The 22,177-nt window shown below is 42.0% G+C and overlaps 2 protein-coding genes across 6 annotated transcripts in view; one reads left to right on the top strand and one right to left on the bottom strand.

Annotated features, from left to right (window-relative positions):
- Positions 1-675: 675 nt before the first annotated feature.
- On the bottom strand, positions 676-8,510 carry zgc:73226 (uncharacterized protein LOC402792 homolog). The gene is made up of 6 exons (XM_035141605.2): positions 8,271-8,510; positions 5,120-5,270; positions 4,877-4,958; positions 3,966-4,039; positions 3,137-3,283; positions 676-1,405 (listed from the first exon to the last, which is right to left on the bottom strand). The coding sequence occupies exons 1-6, from the start codon at positions 8,311-8,313 to the stop codon at positions 1,357-1,359; spliced, it is 546 nt and encodes a 181-aa protein (XP_034997496.1). The 5' UTR covers positions 8,314-8,510; the 3' UTR covers positions 676-1,356.
- Positions 8,511-17,009: 8,499 nt separating this feature from the next.
- Positions 17,010-22,177, top strand: part of LOC118098121 (mucin-5AC) — a 35,250-nt gene continuing 30,082 nt past the window's right edge. For 2 of the 5 annotated variants that reach the window (XM_035141604.2, XM_035141599.2), the window contains exon 1: positions 17,010-17,618. The gene's annotated coding sequence lies outside the window, so the exon portion shown is untranslated. Of the gene's footprint in view, positions 17,747-21,360; positions 21,617-22,177 lie in introns of those variants that run through there. The other 3 variants (XM_035141601.2, XM_035141600.2, XM_047344366.1) reach the window with 3 other exon arrangements.

The raw sequence follows: 22,177 nt of genomic DNA, 5'->3' as shown, positions 1-22,177 counted from the left end.
GGGACGCGTTTACATCCGAAGCAGCAAAGCATTAAAAACACCCAAAAAAACCTCAGTGTGCTTCTCAGACCCGCCGCTCCAAATGCAGGCCAGCTATTTTCATGAGATGTTAAGAGGAAACGGGTTTTCTGGTTTACGGGAAAGCCATAAAATCCTTGAGTGGTCTAGGCAGCAGCTAGTTTAAACAAAGAGAGAAAAGGAAGACTCGTGTGAGGTGAGGAATGACAAAGACAGATGGAAAGAGACAGGGTGCTGTGATGTCATAACATTTCTGCAAGACCTCAGTTAGACAAGTCGTCACTGGTGGAGATAAAAAACACACACCACGGAAAGACCTTTATTATTATTATTTACCTCATCTGGAAAATGGAATTAATTCGAAACAGATGCTGTGTTTCATGTGCATGTTGTTAACAACATGTTACGTTGTAAAAACATTTCCCTTTCTGTTTTCTAGGACTACCTACAAACAATGCCCGGACAACCGGAGCCCGAAAGCGAAAATATACAGTCCACATACAGTATGAATTACTGGGCCGAGCTTACTTCAGCAAATCTTTGTGCTTTGCTGGCTGAAAAACGCTTCACTTTTCCCTGCATTTATCAAACGAGGTGAACATGTGTGCGACAAACACTGCCAGGAGGAGAGAGAATAAAAGACCCCGAGAGGCGCAATAAGGTTTTGAGGAGTGAAGTTTAATGGGATCATGATTGTCTTTGTCGGAGGTCAAATATTTAATTGGTTTATGGGACAGAAAGCACAACCAGAGCTTCTCCTACTGTACATTCACTCGGCCAACTAAAACTCTCTACATTAGATAAACCATCGCGGCACAGAACCACTCTCGGCGGCTCAGTCTCACAGAGGGTCATTACTTTTGACAAATTACAGACATTTTGCTCTTTCAAAGGTTGAGAGAAAAGGCTACCACATATTATCTTTCTCATTTTGTCGGCACACATTGCACACTGTTCCCAGCTAACTGTTTTCATCTCCGCCTATCAAAGGGATTTATTGATCTAGCCGGATGAAACTCTCCTTCTCTTTTCTTGTATCGGGGCAATCTCTTCTCTGTGATGACACTTTAGCTAGTTGAGATCAGTGTTACTCTTTGGGAGAGTAAAAGTGACCTCAGACTGGCTCTTTGGTTGACATCCATCCGCTCCTCGGGCACTACGACACGCACAGACTGACAGAGAGGCCGACAGAACGACAGACCGGCAGAGTGCTGCTGGGAAGACACAGGTAAATTTGAACAGAGACAGAGGTACAGACAGACGAAGAAGGAAGGAGGCAAATTAGTGCGGTAGAGAGGGCGGACTGTGACCTTATTGGCCAGACTGTTACAGGTGACATCACAGCGTGCTAGTTGTGGAAGCAGCCAGTCGCTTTCCTATGTAGATCCTAAAAAGAGAAAAGAAAAAGCTGTTATTACTAAACTTCTCCTAAAAACTACAATTGTACAATAGGCATTTTTTAAGTCTTTCCAAACCAATAACAAATTGTAAAAAAAATAATGTCATCAATGGATTTTTATCTGCTATAGCGGAACACAATCGCTAGAATTTGTGGCTAACTACTTAGAAACAGAAGTGGATGTTTTTAAAGGGATGGACAACGCGCTGCCACTCAACCTTGCTAGTTAAATCTCCCAGTGGCCACTGATGGTATTGCAACAAAGAAATCCTTTGCAGCTCTAAAATAATTTCAACCATAGACTAGCATTACGTGATACATAAATCAGCTAACAAAACAAAATGATTCTCTTTATTATACATTTTCCATCCAATGAGGTTTATTTTGTATACATTTTTCCTGAAGCTGGTGAAAGTAACTGATGTAAACCATAGACTGTATATGAAGATGGATGACCAAAGTGAAGCCAAAGCGTGTCGATCGCCACCTGGTGGCTGGCAGCAGAACAGGTCATTAGTGAGCAGTTGGGGCATGGACCAAAGAACATGTCGAATAAATCTTTCTCATAGATGGTTTATGTCTTTTTATATAGCTCTTATCATACTCATGTATTTTCTTGTGTTCCTTTTTCTGGCATTGATGGTATAAAAACTAAGTGAAACATCGTGATTGGCAGCTGAGTCGGACTCGTGATTGGTGATTGGCGAGCGCGTGTATCGACAGGGCCTTGCTACTGTGGCTCCATCCCCCGAGCGCTACTGTGCAGGCTCTGTTTCCAAATGATGTCATCGGTGCAAGATGGCAGCGTTCCTACCCTGGATATTTTGACTTGATTTCTGGATAGCGTAAGTGGAGATATGTAATCAACCTTAATATATACAGGATATGATGTAAAGCCTATAGGCTGAGCAGAAACATGCAGACGGGCATGTTGGGGGCAACACTAATGTGCACATGAGGTGGGACTCCCAATGCAGAAGAAAACCTTGAAGCTACAATCATTTCTTAAATAACATGCCAGGTGAGCAATTTTCAGCCAAATGACTCCATCGTTGAGTCCATTATCCCCTTCCTGTGATACATCCATGGTAACAGAGAAGTAGTTCCAAGGCCAGGAAACACCTCATTAATCGTTAACTAACTTCATTATATATGTTCCGTTTATGACTAATACATCCACTGGTTCTCAGTGTGTGGGAGACGGTCAGGGACGCAATTAGAGCTTCAACTAAATTTAGCATCGCTGTAGTTTACCCTCCAGCAAAGCCAGCAAATACATTAGCCGAGATTCTGTTACGTTAAAACAAAACAAACAAGTAGTTAAGCAGACCATTTTTATTATAGGACCACCTAGCTCTGCTGTATACTGCAACACAAGAACATCTGTTCAGCTCTACATCCGACCATAAACTAGTGACGTCGCCTGGATGTTTTCAACCTTTTGCCTCTTTCTGAGGTTTCTACATTTGCTTTCCCCTGTTCAGATTTTTTTCTTGCATTTTCCTTCCTCTAGCTGAGGGTTAAGGGCAGAGGATGCTGCACCTTATTTCTGCTTTATTCTGTTTTAAAAGTTAGTAAGAATTGGATGTATCTGATTCCATTAGCACTGCAAACTACTCTTTAAGACTTAGAGAACAGTAGCACCGCTGTAATGAATTTGCTTCGGATAATGTATTAATTAACGCAACACGAGTCTATCTTTGTGTTAACATGTCTCACCCGACGCCGAGTGTGAGCAGGTGTGAAGCCAGCAGCGAAGGAACGAGGATGAGGAGAACATCGGAGGAGAAGAGTCCTCTCTTCATCACCTCTGTCTTCCTAACGCTGAGGGAGCTCGGCTGCTTCGGGTGCTGAAACACAAACTCTCTGAAGAGAGAGAGAGAGAAAGGAGAGAGAGGACGACAAGGAGCCACAGATAAGAGGTGCAGGGAGAGGGAAGATAGAAAGAGGAGAACAAAATAAACAGAGATAATGAGAACACAAGAGAGAAGAGTGGGAATGTGAGAGAGGGAGCAGAGTTCTCGGAGCCGGGGATCATTAAGAAGCACTACCTGTCAAACAGATTAAAAGATCTAGTGTGGCAGAGTAAATAAAAAGGAGGATGATTCATGTGTTTCTCAAAACTCAAAGGTAGAATCCACAAGCCAGAAACAACATTGGAATGTGCTGTCAAACTGATCAATGAATTCCCAGTTTTTTATGTTTTGAAAATAAAACAGACCGGATTTTTCAACTAACTTTTTAACAAATGATACATACTATCACAACATGTTAATGTGTGGGTTCCAGAGGTGCTATGTGGATTTCGAATCCTGGACAGAGCCATGCTAAACCCCTTCCCCCTCCTTTTCAGGATTTATGCAAAGCTAAGCAATTTTTTTCTGGCTCAAAACCACGAGAGTAGTATTGATCGTCTCGTCTAACTCTTGGCAAGAGAGAAATGTTCATTTTAAACCATTACACATCTTTGCAAGCACTCTTACAACGTATGGAACATCTTGAATACAAAATAAAATGTAATTATTGACTTTGACAGAGTTGGTCTTACTTTGGTGGCATATTTTCAGGTCTACTGGACCAATCCCACACCCAGTCTGTGTCCACTCGCCGCTCACCGTCCTCCTGCAACACACATGAAGGATGAGAGGATGTGCAAGAGAAGAAATAGAGTGATAAAAAAAAAGATGGAGACTGTGATGTTAACAGATAGACTGTATATAAAGATGGATGACATGGCAGCTCTTAAAAAGTGAAGCCAAATCATCTTGATCTAGTATAGTTCATAAACCCTGTCTCCTCCATGTTAGTGGAAAGGACATTTATACTAAAAAGCCAAAGTAATATTTTTTCCTCAAAGATGGTTTTTAGTTGGTTCTTATCACACTGACTTGTCACATTTTTCTGGGGGGTTTGGTTTAACTTATTTGATGCTATAAAAACGGGGTGAAACGTCATGATTGACAGCTGACATTGACTTGTGACTGGTCGAGTGTGTGAATCAATCTTTATATACAGTCTATTTGTTGAGTACCTGAGTACATGTGCATGGCTGATGCTGACATTAACTTACATCTTGAGTTTGAACATATGTCTCATAAACCTTGAGGGGAAAATCTCTAAATACCATTTAGCAAGAAGCAACTGCACCAACACAGTTACAACATAGTTATAAGAAAGAAAAACAACTTGTTTGACCGTCCCTAAGATGTGAGTGGACACTTGAAGGCATCACCTATGAGTCTTTAATTTTCTGTTGAACAAATACATCACTTCATGAATTCAAATAAATGTTCCATAATATAGATTATAGATTTCCAGCAAGCCTCATGTCTCTGCAGGTTGATTTTAAACTGTGCTGTAATAAATGGTAAGAAGTGGTTGGGTGTGAAGCAGGAAATCTGATTAAATAGATTACAAAAAGGAAGGTGGCGTTGGGATGAAGTGTGAGAAAAAGAATACCTGTATGGTGACACAGTCACTGTCCTGGTCACTGTTGGGTCTCGGGGAACCAGTGGACCGAGGAGTCCCCACCTGCGGAGGACTGTGGAACAAACAGGCCTTTACAATGTGGTCACACTGCAACCGAATGAGTCTACATTACTATTACAGCAAACAAAAACAGGAAAATAAACACACGGTGTGAAAACAAAGTTCCACTGAGTACAGCCCCCCACAAACCAAACACACAGCATCCACACCAACCTGTCTTTACTCCTCTCACACTCCAGCTGCGCCTCCAGAAGGATCCTCTCTAGCTCCCCATGCAGGGCGGAGGAGATGCTGTCCTGCGGCCCTGTCAGACTCTCCCTGCTGCTCACGGCTGCGATCAGCTCCTCCAGCTCGACCCAGGAGCCTGATGAGTAAACGACACGAGCAGCAGAGTTTGTGATGACACAACGAGCAGGGGAGGCAGGAACCAGCGGGACCCCATACACATACATTCAACTGTAGTGGGCCAGAGACGAGCCGTGATTGTGTGAGGGAAGTAAACATATTTATACGTTTTAAACGAGTGTATTTACATTTTGATTGAGCGTGCAATATTTTTTTGTTCTAATCACAGTACACACTGCTGAGAGAAGATCTGTCACTGCAAACAAATTATTACAAAATGTTTAAATGCTTTAAAAAATCTAATCTGCTCAGTAAATAAAACTACATTAGTATTTTAGAAAATGCTAATAATCCCTTTCAGATTGTGTGATAAAGTGTGATAAACCTAGCATAGTTTTTTATATGTAAAATATTCTTATTGATGATTCGACCTGCAATAAATTGTCTGTGCATGAATGATTGTTGTATCCTGTATTTTTAGTTCATATATTTAAAAAAAACATCATCGGAAAAGCAGTTTCCATTGCCAAATTAAGAAATAAGCCTTCTTGTAAAATGTTGTATCTTCGTTGTGGAGTAGACAGGTTTGTGTTGTGCGCTGACATATGGTGAGTCATAGGTCAAGCAGCACCACCAGGGATGTCCTGACACGACACCCGACCGGGGACATGTTGAATTCCTGGATGGAAATGCAGCTGGACAGTGACATCACACACACACACACACACACACACACACACACACACACACACACACACACACACACACACACACACACACACACACACACACGTATAAAAACATGTGTATGTAACATACAGAGAAGAGACAGAGACCAAGGGTCTGTTTCCTCTCTTATCGATGACTCCTGAAAACACAGACGGCAAATTAATGAATGGACACATGAATGGAGGGTCATTGGGTGCATGGGCAGGAAGAGATTTACACATGCACACACATGCATGCTGGTGTGTATGGCGTGCCCACACTCAGCAGCCAAACAGTGGAGCAGTGCTAACTCGGGCTGACAGCATGCCTGCTTATGTAAGATGTTATTTCTGTTAAGAGATTAGCCATTCACCCTCTGCTTTCCTCCCCTTGTTTCTCCCTCGTCATGCTGTCTGTATCCCTATCTGACACATTTACAAAACATCAACACCTCATCTGTATATCCTTCCCCTCTCGTCTGATCTCTCTAATCTTCACGTCATAACTGGGTTTAGGACACGGTGCGAACGTCACCGACAGTTTGCAGAAGAGGTTGGAATCAGTGGGGACGGGGATGGAGAGAAGACGGGGGACGAAGGGTGAGGAGGGGAGGTTGGTTGAGGCAGATTTAGGGGGGGGGGGACTCTGCCATTGCCCTAGTTGTGTTCCCACAGAGGGGAGGTATGACATAACAACTGCCTCGCTGCCTGACTTATCTAGCTGGCAACGCTCTGCGGCGCTAAATCAGTTTCTGTGCGGTGCAATCCCCCGTACGCACATTCATCTGTGCCACACTGCCAAATCAGCTTTATATAATGTGGACAAGAGCTGGATGTTAAAAGACTCAATGAGCTGCAGCGCTACAGATTAATGTTTGTTATGAATGCCAGTTCCCAGTTTAGAGACTGCACACAAGTGATCAGGCTGTGAGGGGGAGGCAGAGAAAGGGGGGGGTTTGTTGTGTGTTTTCTTTATGTTGAAGGGAGGGAAGAGACGACAGGAGGGTCTTTAGATTTTTACTACCTCATATTTTTATATATTCTTTTTCTTTGTCTTTCAAGATGTAACATAAAAAAACCTTAAAACGACATCAAAATAGAAATGTCTTTGTGTGCACCATGCACCATAAAGATGAGTTTATTCTGCACGTGGTAAAGTTAAATGTATCCTAAACAATTTAAGTACCACAGGATATATATGTTATAAATCATTTACATTATACATCCAATATATATGATAAAATGCATGCTCATCACAAACCAACATGTTCTGCTGTTTGAAGCAATAATATGACGGTGCCTTGATCCGTTTTAATGCACATTTTCAATTTTACACTTTTAAAAACCTGAGGTGGAAAAGATGTGTATGGACCAATAATAAAATGTGACCAAATAATAGAGAAACAAACCACAAATGATTTCCATATTCTTTTCCTGGAATTTAATTTAAATTTGTACTTCATTTCGATGGAAACCTGAGTTTTGGTAATAAGGTCATTCAGAGGCCTGCTGGAAAACTGCGGAAATGACCCACATTCGTTATGTTTTTTGTAATTGCCAACTTTGCCAGTAATGTGCAGTTTGGGCTGTTAAAAAAATGATGGTTCCATTAATATATTAAATCTGAAACTGGGGTTAGGCAATTATAGGGACGGGTGTTCAAATATTAAAATACTCCAGTATTGGTAGAGCTGTAATTGATAACCCTGTGCAGATTTGTAAAACTCTGAATTTAAAGTCTAACCCCCTCCCCCACCTCAGTAACTCTCACACAGTTCCTCAGTGTCCTGCCCCCCCCTCACATTGCTCCACATGTTGGGCCCAGCATCCTCTCTGCACACATAAGCTTCAGGAAATCTCCACAGCCTAATTGGTTTATAGAGATACAAACAGGTGAGTCAGGGAATCCGTTTACACAATGACGGTGTCAGTGGCAACAACAATGACAAATAGAAAAACTGCCTCTTCCCTCTTCTTCTTCTTCTTCCTCATCTTTCTCTCTGTAACATCATGTCACACTTTCCCTCTCAGCCCTGAAACTGGGAGAATCCTGTGCAGCTGTGGGTGAACATCTGCCCATCACACCTGGAAACGCACTGATCCACGGGGTCACAGCTGCCGTTGTTTGTCCAGACTGTTGACATTTGCACTCGGAAATTAGACTGTGAATCTGTGTGCGCGCACACACCAGGCAGCTTTAACCATCCTCCCTGTTTAATACACGTGAGGTTACCCTGCGTCCCAAAGCGACCTAGTAACTGACTGAATAAACAGCAAAACAAAGAGCCGGTCCGTGTAGCACCACCACTCACCGTAGAGTCCGTCCTCTGGTGTCTGTGAGCCGGACAGAGACATGTTGGATGGCCGGGGGCTGTGCGGGACTGTGCGGGGCTGGAGGCTGAGCGCGCAGAGATGCTGACACTGACCGAGGAGGACGAGCAGGTGCTGGACGAGGTTTCTGCGCCAGTGAGGAGCTTTTTCTCTCAATCACTCCCTGTGTTTGTTGTGGAGTCTAAAACCGGACACCGACGCTGCGTTAATCCACCCCCTCCTCTCCCCTCCCTCCCTCCATCCATCCATCCATTCATCCTCACCCCCCGCCCCTCTCCCGCGTGTCAGCAGCAGGGAGGAGGTAAACAACACGAGCTCAGCAGGTGAGACCGAGACAGACCTGTTTCCCAAAAAGTTCCCCCGTTCTTTACAAATAGAATTCTGAAATATTGATTAAGAACTTATTAAAATGTATTTTGTACAATATTATTATTGTTACGATATTGTACTTTACAACGTGTACAATGTTGTAACTGTACAATGTTGTAATGTTTATTTACAATACGGTAATTTACAATCTTTACATATTGCAATGAAGTTTTTGCACAGTATTGCAATTTACAACATTTACATATCTATAATTTTATTATTAGTTTCTGACATAAGCTTTTACGAATAACTTTTAGTCAATCAGAAGTGTTTTATTACAATTGTTAGTACAGTCTTACAATATGCATTTTACAAGAAGTCACACAATCACCACAGAACATAAGACAACATCTTCTCACCTCACTGTTGATGTTACATTATTTATTTGAGAGTTTAACTTAGTTAGTTAGTTAGTAGTTACAAATGACGTGCCATGATACAAACAGACCAACACCTAAACCAGTACACATCATTACACAATAAGAACAGCAACAGTAACAATTAAGGACATGTCATGAACATGAAACACTGACTGACAGTAGAGAGCTGGATTAGTGGTGGCATGTCTTATATAGTGCTGCTTTGGCTGCAGGTACCAGGCTATTTCTGATGCGGGCAGCTGTTGCACCTTATTGACCTGTATCAGTGTCCTGATGGCATTATGTTTAAGTGGCAGATGAGTGAGTGAGGGATGCCTTGTGCCATTTGAGGTTCTAATGCGGGTAATGGCCTTGGAATTGAGTTCATAGAGGTTGGATGGGGAAAGACTTATTATCTTGGCAGCAGTACAAGTTGTGCGTGTTTGTTTTGTCCGGTTTGTAAGATCGTGTTGAAGAAACAGGCGGAGTGGAAAGACAGGATGGGTTGGATGATAATGCGATAGATCCGCTGTGTTTGCAGATGACAGTCAGAGATGTTGACTCTTTGTTATCGTGTGGTGCTCATGTTCTGCTGGAGGACGACAGAAACACCACTCAGAAGCCATTTGCATCTGATGACACAAATCAAATAACTTCCCTTTCCTCGTTTACAACACTGCCCTGAACATATCAAACTGTTGATATGTCATACTATATCACGCAATTGCTGATTCAGTTAACAAATGTGGTAAATGACCTAAAAATTCTAAAAGAAGCCTCCAAATTTGCTGTTAATTTTAATAACAGCAGTTGGATGAAACCAAACATAATAATTATATTGTAATTATATTTATCTCCTCTCATCCTACACACAGTCAGTGTGCTAATTAAATTCCATAACAACCTGCCAGTTAGATTAAATTTTTCTTGAAGGGCTGAACTAAAGGAGAGGTAGGATTAATGGCTTCGCTATGTGCCTATAACAACAGCTAATTTCAGAGGGGACCATTTATCTTTTAACTTGAAGAATCGTGTCCCAAATTGTTGGTCAAGGGTAATTTTGACCTGATAGTGTTATCTCAGGAAAGGTCAAGTATCAAAAACACCCCCACAAAATGTATCCAGATGATGAATGTCCACATAATAATTACCATATTATAAACTGCTGAACCGGTGGTGATTGGAAAGACCAGTTGAGCAGCCAAACAATATCACCGTCCTAAGGCCCAAACCACACTGGGTATCCTCTGTTGTATGCAGCAGCTTTAACACTGTGATGTTATAGGTGAAAGTGCCATGAGAACGACAAAAGGTTATGTAGTTATACATGTACACATATATCACTATAGTAACCTATAGGGATATGGTTAGTAGTGTCAGCCCCAAAAGGAAATATTGTTTTGCTTGGTGGAAGGAGAGCAGTGACAGCTTTCTTGGCTCTGGGAACAAGTACGACAAATACCAGAACTATATACTCAGATCCGATTGATGGATTATGAGACGATGGCAGAGATCGTTTAAAGACCACTCCTTTCTTCCCACACACTTTGTGCAACTGTTTTATGTCACTTTCAGCAACATCGTGCAGAACAAGTGTGCAGTGCTGCGGTCGGTTGAAAAGTACACTTGAATTTCAGCGGTGTGTTACAGTAATGATGATAAGAGCAAATTCAGTTTCTTTGCTTTTGACAGAGCTCTTTGACTTTCCAACGACTGATGTTCTTAATATGAACTTAAATAAAAAACAACTTAAATGTTTGTTTATCGCTGAAGAAGTCCTCATGGTGTTTAGATGTGGGATGTGTGGTGATTTTTAAGCTAAGGGTTAGAGAAGATCAATACCACTCAAAAGTTCATCCGTTTCATATGAGATTCACCTTGGAGGCTGGTTAGCTTAGCTTTACATAAAGAAAGTAAGTAGAGCAAAACAACTGACATGGCTCTGTCCAAAGCTTATAATAACCTATGAAGCACCTCTTCATGAATCTTGAATCTTGAATCATGTAGTTTCGTATAAACAGATATGGGAGTAATTGTCTCATCTTATCCACCAAGACAGCAAACACATGCATTTCATTTCATTTAAATTTCAGCAGAAGAAGGTCACCTTGGTATTATTTTATGCACTTGACACATCCATTCCTTCCTGTGCATTATCATGCGTTTTATCTTCTCTGCTCATTTGTAGCAAATAACATCTTCATGGCACCAGACAGTCATTTTGAATGATTTCATGACCATTAGGTTTTAATCATCACTATAATCAATCAGATAAACATGTCTACTAAAACTGTTGCCCTTTAAATCAAATCCTCTTCGTGATGTTCCTGAACGTAACTCTGCAAAAGAAAATTGTCATCACACGGGATTACAAACAGATTATAATGTATTTTAATGATTTCAATCTTTCCTCATAGATAAGAAAGCATTTGTGACAACCGTTACAAATATAACACTGTAACCTCTTTTGAAAAATAGTAAATAAATGAAAAATATTTAATATATTTAAGATTTCACATTTGTAGCCCAGAGATGGACATGCAAAACGTTTTTTTTGGCGACCTGCTGTTCGGGTGCGTGTCTGTTCTAAAGCCAAATAATTTAGCATCCATCTGTTGTATCATTACCAGCCATGTTTACAATATGGATATTATAGCTGTATATTGTAATCAGGGTATGCTTAGGTTGGGGTTTAACTCAGTTAACTCTGGAGAATATCAGCAAGGCTCTACCTTTTTAATCTTTGCCAGGCTGTATATAGGCTGCAGAGCACCGTTTGATGTGTGCCTTAAAAACATCAAATGAAATGGACCAGAGCAGATCAGGATTTTACATGGTTGCTTCCTCATCACCTTATCGGCAGCATATACCTGCAGAACATGGGAAAACCTCAGTGTTATTATTTAACTATTTTTCTAAAATTAAAATTAGATTGAGAATGTGTTTTAGACTTCAGTGTTTGCATCTGTATTAGATGAGCCCTGTGGCCGATGATTCATTTATTTCTGTGGCTTCACTTGAAGACATCAGTGCACGGACTCGGTGCTGCATTTCACTCATGTAGCCGAGAGCAAAGGGAGACTCTGGAGGATGCACACGCTACACTCTCATGCAAATACAGTGCTCGTCATGAGGCGTGTACACCTAATTGACCCTGAAACTTATTAACAATTATAAATTCAGTGAACCTTAAATCACTCAGGGACAAATGAGCACAACATTTTAAGTGGAAACAGATTTTCTTTTCTTTGCTGAATCTTTTTTTTGGAGTGTTTTGTCATGCAACACTTCAAGAGCAACATCGCCACCTAGTGGAGAGAGCTACCACAATGCCGCATGTCCAGAGGCAGGTTTATTTACAGGCGACAGAATTAGAACTGTCACATCTTCATGCTGATTAAAATACAACTGGTTTAGAAGCTCTAAACATTTTCTGTAAATCACTTTGTCAAACTTACTTGAAGTAGACAGGCAGATCAAGCATTAAGGATTGATGCAAAGTACCGTGAGTGCCTTCTGGTGCACGGCAGCGGCCACAAACCTCTCTACCTTCACAGCCCATCTTCTCAGCCATTTATTATGTTGCCAGGCAGCGTTTCTCTCCTGACCCCCAGCCTTGTTTCTAGACAAGAGGGCAGACACAGAAAGTCACCGCTGGGTCGAGAAACAAAGCGGCAAAAGTTCCCTCATCCATCAAAGCAACTTATAATCTTTGACAATGTCCCGGGCCCGGCTCAGATCAGAGAGGGAGATGCCAGCTACGCTCAGGTCCGGCAAATGACTGCCCACCTCGTTCATCCATCATGGTTGAAAGCGAGATAGCAAAAAAATAACAAAAAGAAATCCTTTTCAGGTAATGACCACGGTGGATCTCAGCATTAGACACGTCCACTCTGCTACAACCTTGTTTCAGGCTATGATTGATCACATGATCGGAGTGTACATTAAAGGATCTGCTTAAAATTCACCAGACATGGTGGCTGATTAATGAGAGCCGGTGAAACTCGGTGGTGTTCTCCCGGTTACTGTGCGGGCACATGATCTGATGGGCTGTATGCAGAGAGCCTTCAGATTACAGCGGTGATTACAGTTTGTGAGAGGACGGTGACAGAGTTACAGTATGTGGACAACACAAAGCCAGAAACAGAGAAAAAGAGATACACACTTTTACTAGGACATGTTGTCGATCCATAGGATAATTATTGCACAGCCATGCTATCAACATGGGGAGACTCTACTTGGAACAGTGGTGCCAACATGTTCACGTTGACTATGACAGCATGTCCATGGTTCATTTAATTACTGTAGGTTAGTTTAGGTAATTTAGTTGGTTACTAACCTAGTTTAGTTAGTTATTTTTATTTGTTAGCATTATTATTTATCTTTTGGTGTTGCTCATTATTATTTGACCTTTTACTATCTTAGTTTAATTTATTTTATGTAGTTATTTGTATTTTTATTTTACTTTTAGATATCTATTATGTGTATTTTTATTGATGTCTTCTCTGCTATATGCATTTGTCTCTAAATCTGAATGTTTGCGCACATTCTTAGTAAATTGATCCTATGTTTTGTCAATCACCTGGGAAGCACTTTGGGTTGCATTTGATTTGTTTGAAAGGTGCTATATAAAATTAAGTTTGTTTGACTGGTCACCGTATTGGTTTAACATTTGCTAATTCGTAATTAGCAATTACAACTGAGGCTGATGGAAATTGCGTCAGTTTTTCAAATCTTCCGGAGGGGGACATTAGTGTGTTTACCAAATTTACCAATTTCAATAGCTGCCAAAACATTTCAATCAAAACCCTCATCGTCAGCCTCATGGTGGCACTAGAGAAATTGTCAGGTGATCACAGAAATCCTCTGGAGACTATGAATGTCTGCACATTTCAGGGTGATCAATCTAATAATGCTTTAGGTGATTAAATATGGACTTAAAGTAGTGGACTGACAAACTGGAGTTAGCATCCCTACACCCATGTTGCTAGCATGGTTACATATTAACACATATTATCCATGTAGGTATCTTCTGCAGCCCAAATGTACACAAACACTGACTCCAGTGATGTTGCCGTTTTAATGACGATGCCATCAGCGTCGTATTCAGCATATTCATTATATCAGTAAATACAGTGGATTTATTTCCAACACTGTTATAAAAAAACTAATATTCTTTAAAGGGTCATTACAGTAAGCAGTTTTTGAATTCTGCCTGGCAAATACATCAGCATCAGCAGTGTGTGTCTATTATGGCCTATTAGTATTCTCATTTCTGTGTCGTTCCACAAAGCGGTGTGCGCACAGCTGCTGTGTCTGTGCCCGCGAGTCTCTAAAACTAAAAAGGACCGCTTTTCAGCTCTCTCAAGATACCTTGACCCTCACATAACTCCACTGTAATCACCAGAGGGACGGTTTAGATGGTGATGAGTTTCGCACGTCGTCAAAATATAATGTGCAATAAACTAAACGCCACCTGTAAACACTGCCAGCAGAAGCTCTTTGTCGTCTGTAAACTCAAGGTCCTCTCTGTAGCCGGCAGACTGCGCTGCCTGTTTGGAGTCTGTCCTCCTTTCATTTTCCTCCACTGCTCCATCTGCCGCATCGCCGTGCTGACAGTCTCCAGCAGACACAAACATGCACGGATTCCAACAGCGCTGGTCTCTCAACTCGTCAACGTCGCCGCAGTCGTGTACAGCAAAGCTCTCAGTGCAGCACATGACCCTGAACATCCCTGTAACCGCAGCGTCACTGCATCAATGCGACTGCCGATGCAGAACCTGGGGCCTGTTTCTGAGTTAGATGGAGAGAAAATATAATAATGTAAGTTTCAAAGTAGTTAACTTTAAGAATAAAAAATACTATTCTTAGACGAGATTTCTGTCGGCGATTTTGCACCAAAACCACAATGTTCTTTCATTAATTGAAAATGTTGCGGGCACACCATTGGAGTACAACCTTTTAATTTGATATTGTGAACTTAATTATCAAACAATTACTTACTCATCGTTCATTTGTAGTCTTGCCACCTTGATGAATATAAATCCAAGATTCACTCTTCTTTTTGCTTTGGTTTTGTTCTCTACCAACTCCTGAGAGACAAAATTGGCCCTGAAGCTGTTAAATGCTCCACAACTTCCACCAGCTAGTTAATCACTTTGCATGTCTGCTTTCTGGAGCTGAGCAGACAGGAGACAAGCTGGTGAACATTCAACAAGATGCACTTTCAGACCCCTGAGATAATTACAGTAAGGATCCAGCAACATTGCACAAAACTGTTAATGGATATGAAGGAAACTTGTATCTGTGCACATGTGGGGGCAGTGAAGGTCCCATCAAACCCTCTGAGGATATGTTTTCATCACTGAATACAGTGGCACATGTAAAAATACTCATGTAAGAGAAGACTTGCTTATTTGCTTCGTCAGTGTGAACCTAATATTTAAGAGGTCTGATGATTCGAATAAATCTCAGAAAAATGTCTTTAATGAGTTTTTTAATGAATAAACGATTCATCTTAAAAATTGTTGATTGATTGACAATAAAGATAATTATTAATTGCAATCATAAATCTAATACCATGGATCTTTTATCAAATCTGACTTTTATTAAGCCGCCTCTATTGCATATAAATACGTAGGACAAAATATTTGAAACGGATCTCAATATAATGTATTCCAATACATCATTTAACTATGATCTCAATTATAAAATAGAATTGATTTAACATTAACAACAATGTAAAAAAAAAAGCAATATTCACTTTGTAAATGAAGAATTTATGGCAAAACTATTGAAGTGAGTTGCATTAGATTTTAAAAAAGTGGCTACAGAGTGTTAATACAAAGTTGTGCATGTACTGGAATACTTATTAATAGCTTAAAGGCTTGACTCCATGTTCGAATGCATATTCCATCTCTTCCATGACTACATTATATTCCATTACGGCAGCTGAGGACCTGTCTCATTCAGCTCCTATCCTGTGGAGGTAATTGTGCTCTTTCCATGAAACTGTAGCTGAAATCCACTGAAAAGACGATTCCTAGAAACTGGGTCTAAGAGTGTATACGATCTGAGAGATGTAAGAAAAACAGATTCAGTGAGATTTGAATGCAAGTCTTATAGAGAGAGAGAGAGAGAGAGGGGCGATAGGACAAGATAACTGATCAGAGCTGATAAAATGGAATGAGATGTCTCAGCCCTGAAGGCATCTCGGTGTAGACTTTATCTCTCCATCTCCGCTGTATTGTGGTTTTCTACTATTCAGCCTCAGGTGACAGCAGCCAGTGCGGTGATGATGGGGGTAGATGTGCAACTACAATAATAAAAAAAAAAAAGGAAAACATTCCAATTTATTCTTGTCATCATACATATAAAACATAATTCCGATGATTTGTTCGCCCATTAATTTGCATGCACAACACTTACTCATGTTAATCAAGAGAGGCTTGAAAACACTGGAGTGGTTTAACCTTCGCTGGCTGTGGATCCGCCTCTGCTTCAGAGGGCCATTGTCCATGTGTCTCTATTATGGTGCTGGTCACGGTTACCCGGCTCTGCCCCCCCGCTCATATGGGAGATATCTGAAGAATAATTCCACCTGTCTGTTCCTATCTCCTTCTCCCTCCTTCTTCCTCCCCTCTCTTCCTCCCTCTCTCCATGCATGACCTTTCTGCATTCCTCTCCAGCTGACCTTGGTGTCCTTTCCTTTTTTCCCACCTCACACTACTAGCAGGCTCTAACACCCCCCTTAAACCACCTCGTGCCCCCCAACTCACTGCTCCCTCTCGGTTCCGCCCCCTGGATCATTCTGCTCCCCTCTCTCCTCCCCTCTCCTCCCCTCTCCTCCTCTCGCCGTCTCCCTCTTTGCTCTCTGCAGCTGTACATACTCTGCTTTTTAATTAGACCGACTCACTGGCTCCTCCTCCCTCTGCCTCTTACTCTCCATCTCACACCCCCTCTTCCCCCAATCCCCCCTTTCCATCCCTCCCACCCTTTGCTTACAAGGATACAGGGGCTTGCATGGCGACACGGAGGGGAGGTCATGATGGAGAGACGCAGAGAGAGAGGAGGAGAGAGGGACGAGGAACAAGACAGGGAGAACTGAGAGGAGCATCTGAGAGGATAACTGCCTGTTTGCTCACTCTTGTCTCCTTGCTCCCCCTCCTGTCCATTCACTTCCACTCACAGCACAAACGCTCAGACAGCTATAGGTAGGCACAGCGGAGCGCAGAGCTCTGAGGGATGGATAAAAAGGTTCCCACGTGAAAGGCATGAATCCACGGAAGAGGAGGAGGGCGAGATAGGAGAGAGAGAAAAAAAAAAACAGACACAACCAGAGAGGAGAGGAGAAGAGGAAGGGGTGAGGAGGAGAGGAAGGGGGAGACCAGAGAGGACCAGATGGACTCCACACAGAGGAGAGGAAACGGTGCAAAGCTCACCGAGCGGCAGTGACAGAGAGGTGGGAATAAGAGCAAACGTGAACGTCAGAGGGATGGAATAATGGGAGGAAGAGATGTGAAAGAGCAGCGAAGAAGAGGAGCGAGCGTTTGTGGGAGAAAGAGACAACACAGAGAGGAAACAGGAAGAGAGAGAGATGTGGTATGTGTGACTCAGTTCTGTGTCCTGATGGAAGATAGTACAGCAATCTCCCCATCAGTCTCCTCTCAGCATCACCATAGAGATAACCAAGTGAGAGAGCTCAGAGCTGATTTGAAAGCATCTTACAAGTATGTGTTTTGATTTTGTGCAGTTCAGCAGCTTCTACTTAATGTTTTGTTTTGGCTGCTTTTTACATTTTGCTGAATCGTACAACGAGGAGAGAGGCAGTGTGTGTCCTTGCATGCGTGCACACACGTGCATGCATACATTTTGTTTACGTTTTGTGGCAGCTGTCTGTGTGTGTGTGCACATATTTATCAATAGAGGTGTGTTGATGTGCTCATAGTGTGTCTGTGTTTGTGAAATGGGACTGTATAGATATAAAAATAAGTGTGTGTGTGTGTGTCTATGTGTGTATGTGCGTGTGTGTGTTTGGGAACTGGGATTTGCTTTACTGCAGGTGTGGGAGTTATTTTCCAAGATTGTGCAGCTTTATGAGAAGCTTTTAAGAGTGAGGAGCTTAGATTCGTCTGTCAGTGATGTAGCTTTGCAGATTCCAGCCGCGTGCTTTCAATGCATATTTGTCACGAGCATGTGCGTGTGTGTGTGTGTGTGTGTGTGTGTGTGTGTGTGCATGCGTGTGGTGAGGGGGGGTATACACCGAAAGTTTGTGGAGGAGGAGGTGGAGGCACTGAGTGAGGGAATTCCATTTGTATGGATCTGTGTGTGTGTGTGTGCGTGCGTGTGTGCCTGCAAGAAAGGTTCATTGCATACTATTCTGGCTACATGACCGTTTAACTTTGCAGATTCTAAGTGGTGTGTGAAATCGTTATTGTGTTTCACTTTCACAAACTATAATAATATTATGTACACATATGCTTTTATGCAATTGTAATACATTTAGGAGCAATAAAACTGTTGTGGTCTGCACATTCCTAATGTTTCTCAGTTAACTCATCTCCAACTAAGTGTGTAACCGACATGCATGATACAAATGTAATTGCACATGCACTCTCCCATGCATGCACGTCATCACATACACATGCATGCACAGGTGCACATTAGTGCACGGACATTTGCTGTGTGAAGAAACCCTGCGCTGTTAATCCTGTCTGTCGTTGCACAAACTCTTTTCACTTGTTCTCTCACTCCCTCTGCTCTGCGCTTCAGTATCTTTCCCTTTTATCTTATCTTATCAGCGTGTCTTTTAAGGGGTCAGCTATCTCCGTCTCCCAGCTTCCTCTTAATCGTTTTCTCACGTTGCTTATAAGTCTGTCGTCTGTCTCCACCACTTAATTTTCTGTCTTCACCTCGCGGAAGTGAATAAACTCCTGTCTTATTCCTTTACTTTAATTTCCGTTTTCCACGCTCTGATAATCTGTCTTTCCGCGGGCCAGGTGTCGCCGGACTGACAGTGATTTGGCATCATGGGTAAAACGCAATTAGCTTTTTACACCAACATTAGCACATATGTGCAGTTTTCTTTTTAAATATGAGTAAACCCGCTCAGTAAGGACTTACACATTTCTTGGAGAGGACTTTGTCTTTCTGTCCAGGCTGCTGCTAGCTGCCATGCACAGTGACAATATAGATCTATCACATCTCATTGGTGCTCCTGTCGGTGTCGGAGCCTCACTTTATGTGGGGTGATGTGTGTTTTTAAAACTTATTTCGGAGCTACACTCGAAGCACAACACTCTCTCAGTGGGCCTGTGAAGCCAAAGCCTGTTGATCGCCACCTGGTGGCTGGTTGCAGTATAGGTCATAATTTCCGCCTCCTCCATGTTGGTGGATAGGACATGGTCCTAAGTCAAAGTACAGTCAAATAAATCTCTCCCAAGGATGGTTTGTCATTTTAGGTTGTTCTAATCACGCTGATGTTTGTTTAAGTGCTCATTTTGCAAGTAAGTTTGGTTCTACTTAGTAATTTGAAGCCATAAAATGGGGGTAAGCTACTCAGACTCTGGCTCCCAATGATATCTGGGATATTTTGACATCCTTTCTGGATAGTGGGAAAAAGTGGAAATGTGTCATCTACCTTTGTATAATGTCTATGTTTTAGACAAGAATATTGCAGCATGACAGCCTGACAGAAAGTAACCCCCAGGGCAGGAACCAGGCACTATGTAAATACGGTACATGTAGCATGCTCTTTTCTTGACATGTCAGTCATGCCACCTGTTCTGTTTGGTAGCTGATAATTCCCACAGAGTAGTTGGAGCATTTAACCTCTGTGGCAGAGAGAAGAGGAGAGCTGGAGCACAAAAGAACCAACCAGCCACAGAAACAAGACAATTAGAGCTGCAGAACCAGTGCAAGGAAGAAAACAACGTTTACTTTGGCTTCCTTTCACAGACACCCAAACATCCTCGAATTTGCTCACAGTTGGCTAAGTATGCTTATCGCAATCCATTGGCCTGCATATAGGGATTTCATATTAGGCAGAGGATTTTGGTCAAAAGAGGACAGATGGAACAAATCACTTCTGGCACTCTCACTCCAAAAGTTAGAAGTAATCCGGCCATCCTTCAAGGAAACGGGAGCAAGTCGGGTGGCCGCACTGTCCCCTTTAGTAATGAGCATTCCAGTGACTCGGCAAGCTAATGTTTGTGTACTTGTGTGACAGTGAAAGTGATGTTTAACCTTGAATTATTTGCATCCTGCGCTGTTACATAAGGTGAGAGAGCCTTAGTATCTCTTGAAAGTTCTGCAGCAAAATATTCATGGTGATAAAACATTGAATTGTTAGTGGCTGAATCTATGAGGATAAACACTTTAGGCCAATTCATGCTTGTGCGTGGAAGCTACGCCGTAGCAGACGCCATTTTTGAATTGAGTTGAAAGAACGAACATGGATGACTTCTTTCTTTTCTTCATTGCTGTTCTTTTTTTGGCGGTGTAATTTCAGTGTGACTCACACAGAAACACACCTAACACAACTATGAATGCTCTGCCCTGTGCGTGTAAGCTACATCGTACCTAGGAGTACCTGGGGTCCTTTTAGGGTGGGGGTAGATTTGCAAGTGATGAGAAAGAGCAACAACTGAAAGTCTTTGCTTTGCTGTTCACTTTTCTTGAAGCGATGTCCCCTGCATACGTTTATTTTGTCACATGTAAAGGCTGCTTCATAGCACTTCCATATTTCATATGCTTCGTTGCTCAGCGATGGTGGCTACCTCTTGGGTGATGGCTTTATTTTGATGACAAGAAAAAAAAATCCCCAGAGACTTGTGAGCACTCCTTTTGTGGAGGTTGATTATGTAAAACTTCTGCTGCAGCCAGTGCCTGGTGAAATATGGCTATTGCTGTGATGGCTGACTGTAACTGGCCAAATTGGATGCCTGTACATAGTCATAAACAAACAAACTAGCATTTGCATCTTGCTGCTATTACACAAGCATCTGACATGAATAACAATGGTTGCGTTCCCCCTGCGTTGCCTAGGATGTATAATGAATTAAGAATCATAATTTAATTTGTGTTTGTTTGTGTAATTTCATTTGCTGTTAAGCATGATCAGGCTTAAGTTTTCATTAGCCAGAGGCAGCGACATCAGTAACAAGCTCTTACAATGGAGATTTTTCTTTTCTCCTCAAGATCAAATCCCAGACCAAAGAAGATGATGCCTTTAGTGACTTTACGTACTTCTCTTACAATTAGCATCATTTTAGATTGTATTTGGCTTCTGCTTTGCTTTGCCTGTGTATGCATATGAATGTGTTTACATACAAATATATGTGCCCATAAAGTCATTTATGGGCTTACATCTGGATTTTTTTTAATGTGCTTGTTCATTTTATTGTACCAAATAAAAACAAACCACCCCCTTGTTTGAGACGTTGCTGTGCTGCACATGGTGCTTACCTAACAAGGTTTTCATCTACAGGCAACTCTCACTTGAATTCAAGATCTCTTTGGACACGAAAGGAAACACCACAAAGGCTTATGCACTTTGCATCTGTTCTGTTAGATGACTAAATTCCTCTGACAACATGCAGGTATAACTCTTACCTTCCCTTGTGCTCATAGGACCAATAACTGATCATATAGCTTTGCTTAGTTCCTCTCCAGTTCCCCCTTAAATGCCCTGACACGCTGATGCTCCTGATTTACCACTTCACTGAACCCTAACCGTGACATTTCCTCTGCTGCCAGGGGTTGTTCCCTCCTGCTTTGCTCCCCGTCCCCCTACCTCTGCCTGTCTGTCGCCAACCGCCTCGTCTCCCTCCTACTTATTCAGATTCCTACTCCTCTCAGTTTGCTATGTGTCTCATAGCATCTCTAAATATAACCGAGTATGTCTGCCTCCTCTTCCTCCCTGTGCCTCCTCTTCATCTCAGCCCTGTCTGACAAATTTCAGCGTGCCTAGACGATCCGATCTGACATGCCTTTACATAACAATTCAATCCACGGCACCTTCCACCTCCTCAGCACAGTGAGACCCAAAGGTGTGTTATTGGCATGGATGCAATTTTCAGCATCCCTGAAAGACTCAAGCACAGAATATTATTAGATCTGCGCAAGCGGAGCCTTGGCTTCTTGAATTTTGAATGCATCAG

This window comes from Hippoglossus stenolepis, chromosome 18 (assembly GCF_022539355.2).
Source record: "Hippoglossus stenolepis isolate QCI-W04-F060 chromosome 18, HSTE1.2, whole genome shotgun sequence".
Classification (NCBI taxonomy): Eukaryota; Metazoa; Chordata; class Actinopteri; order Pleuronectiformes; family Pleuronectidae; genus Hippoglossus; species Hippoglossus stenolepis.
Note: the sequence above shows the minus strand (reverse complement) of the source record. Positions and strands in the feature narration are given on the sequence as shown.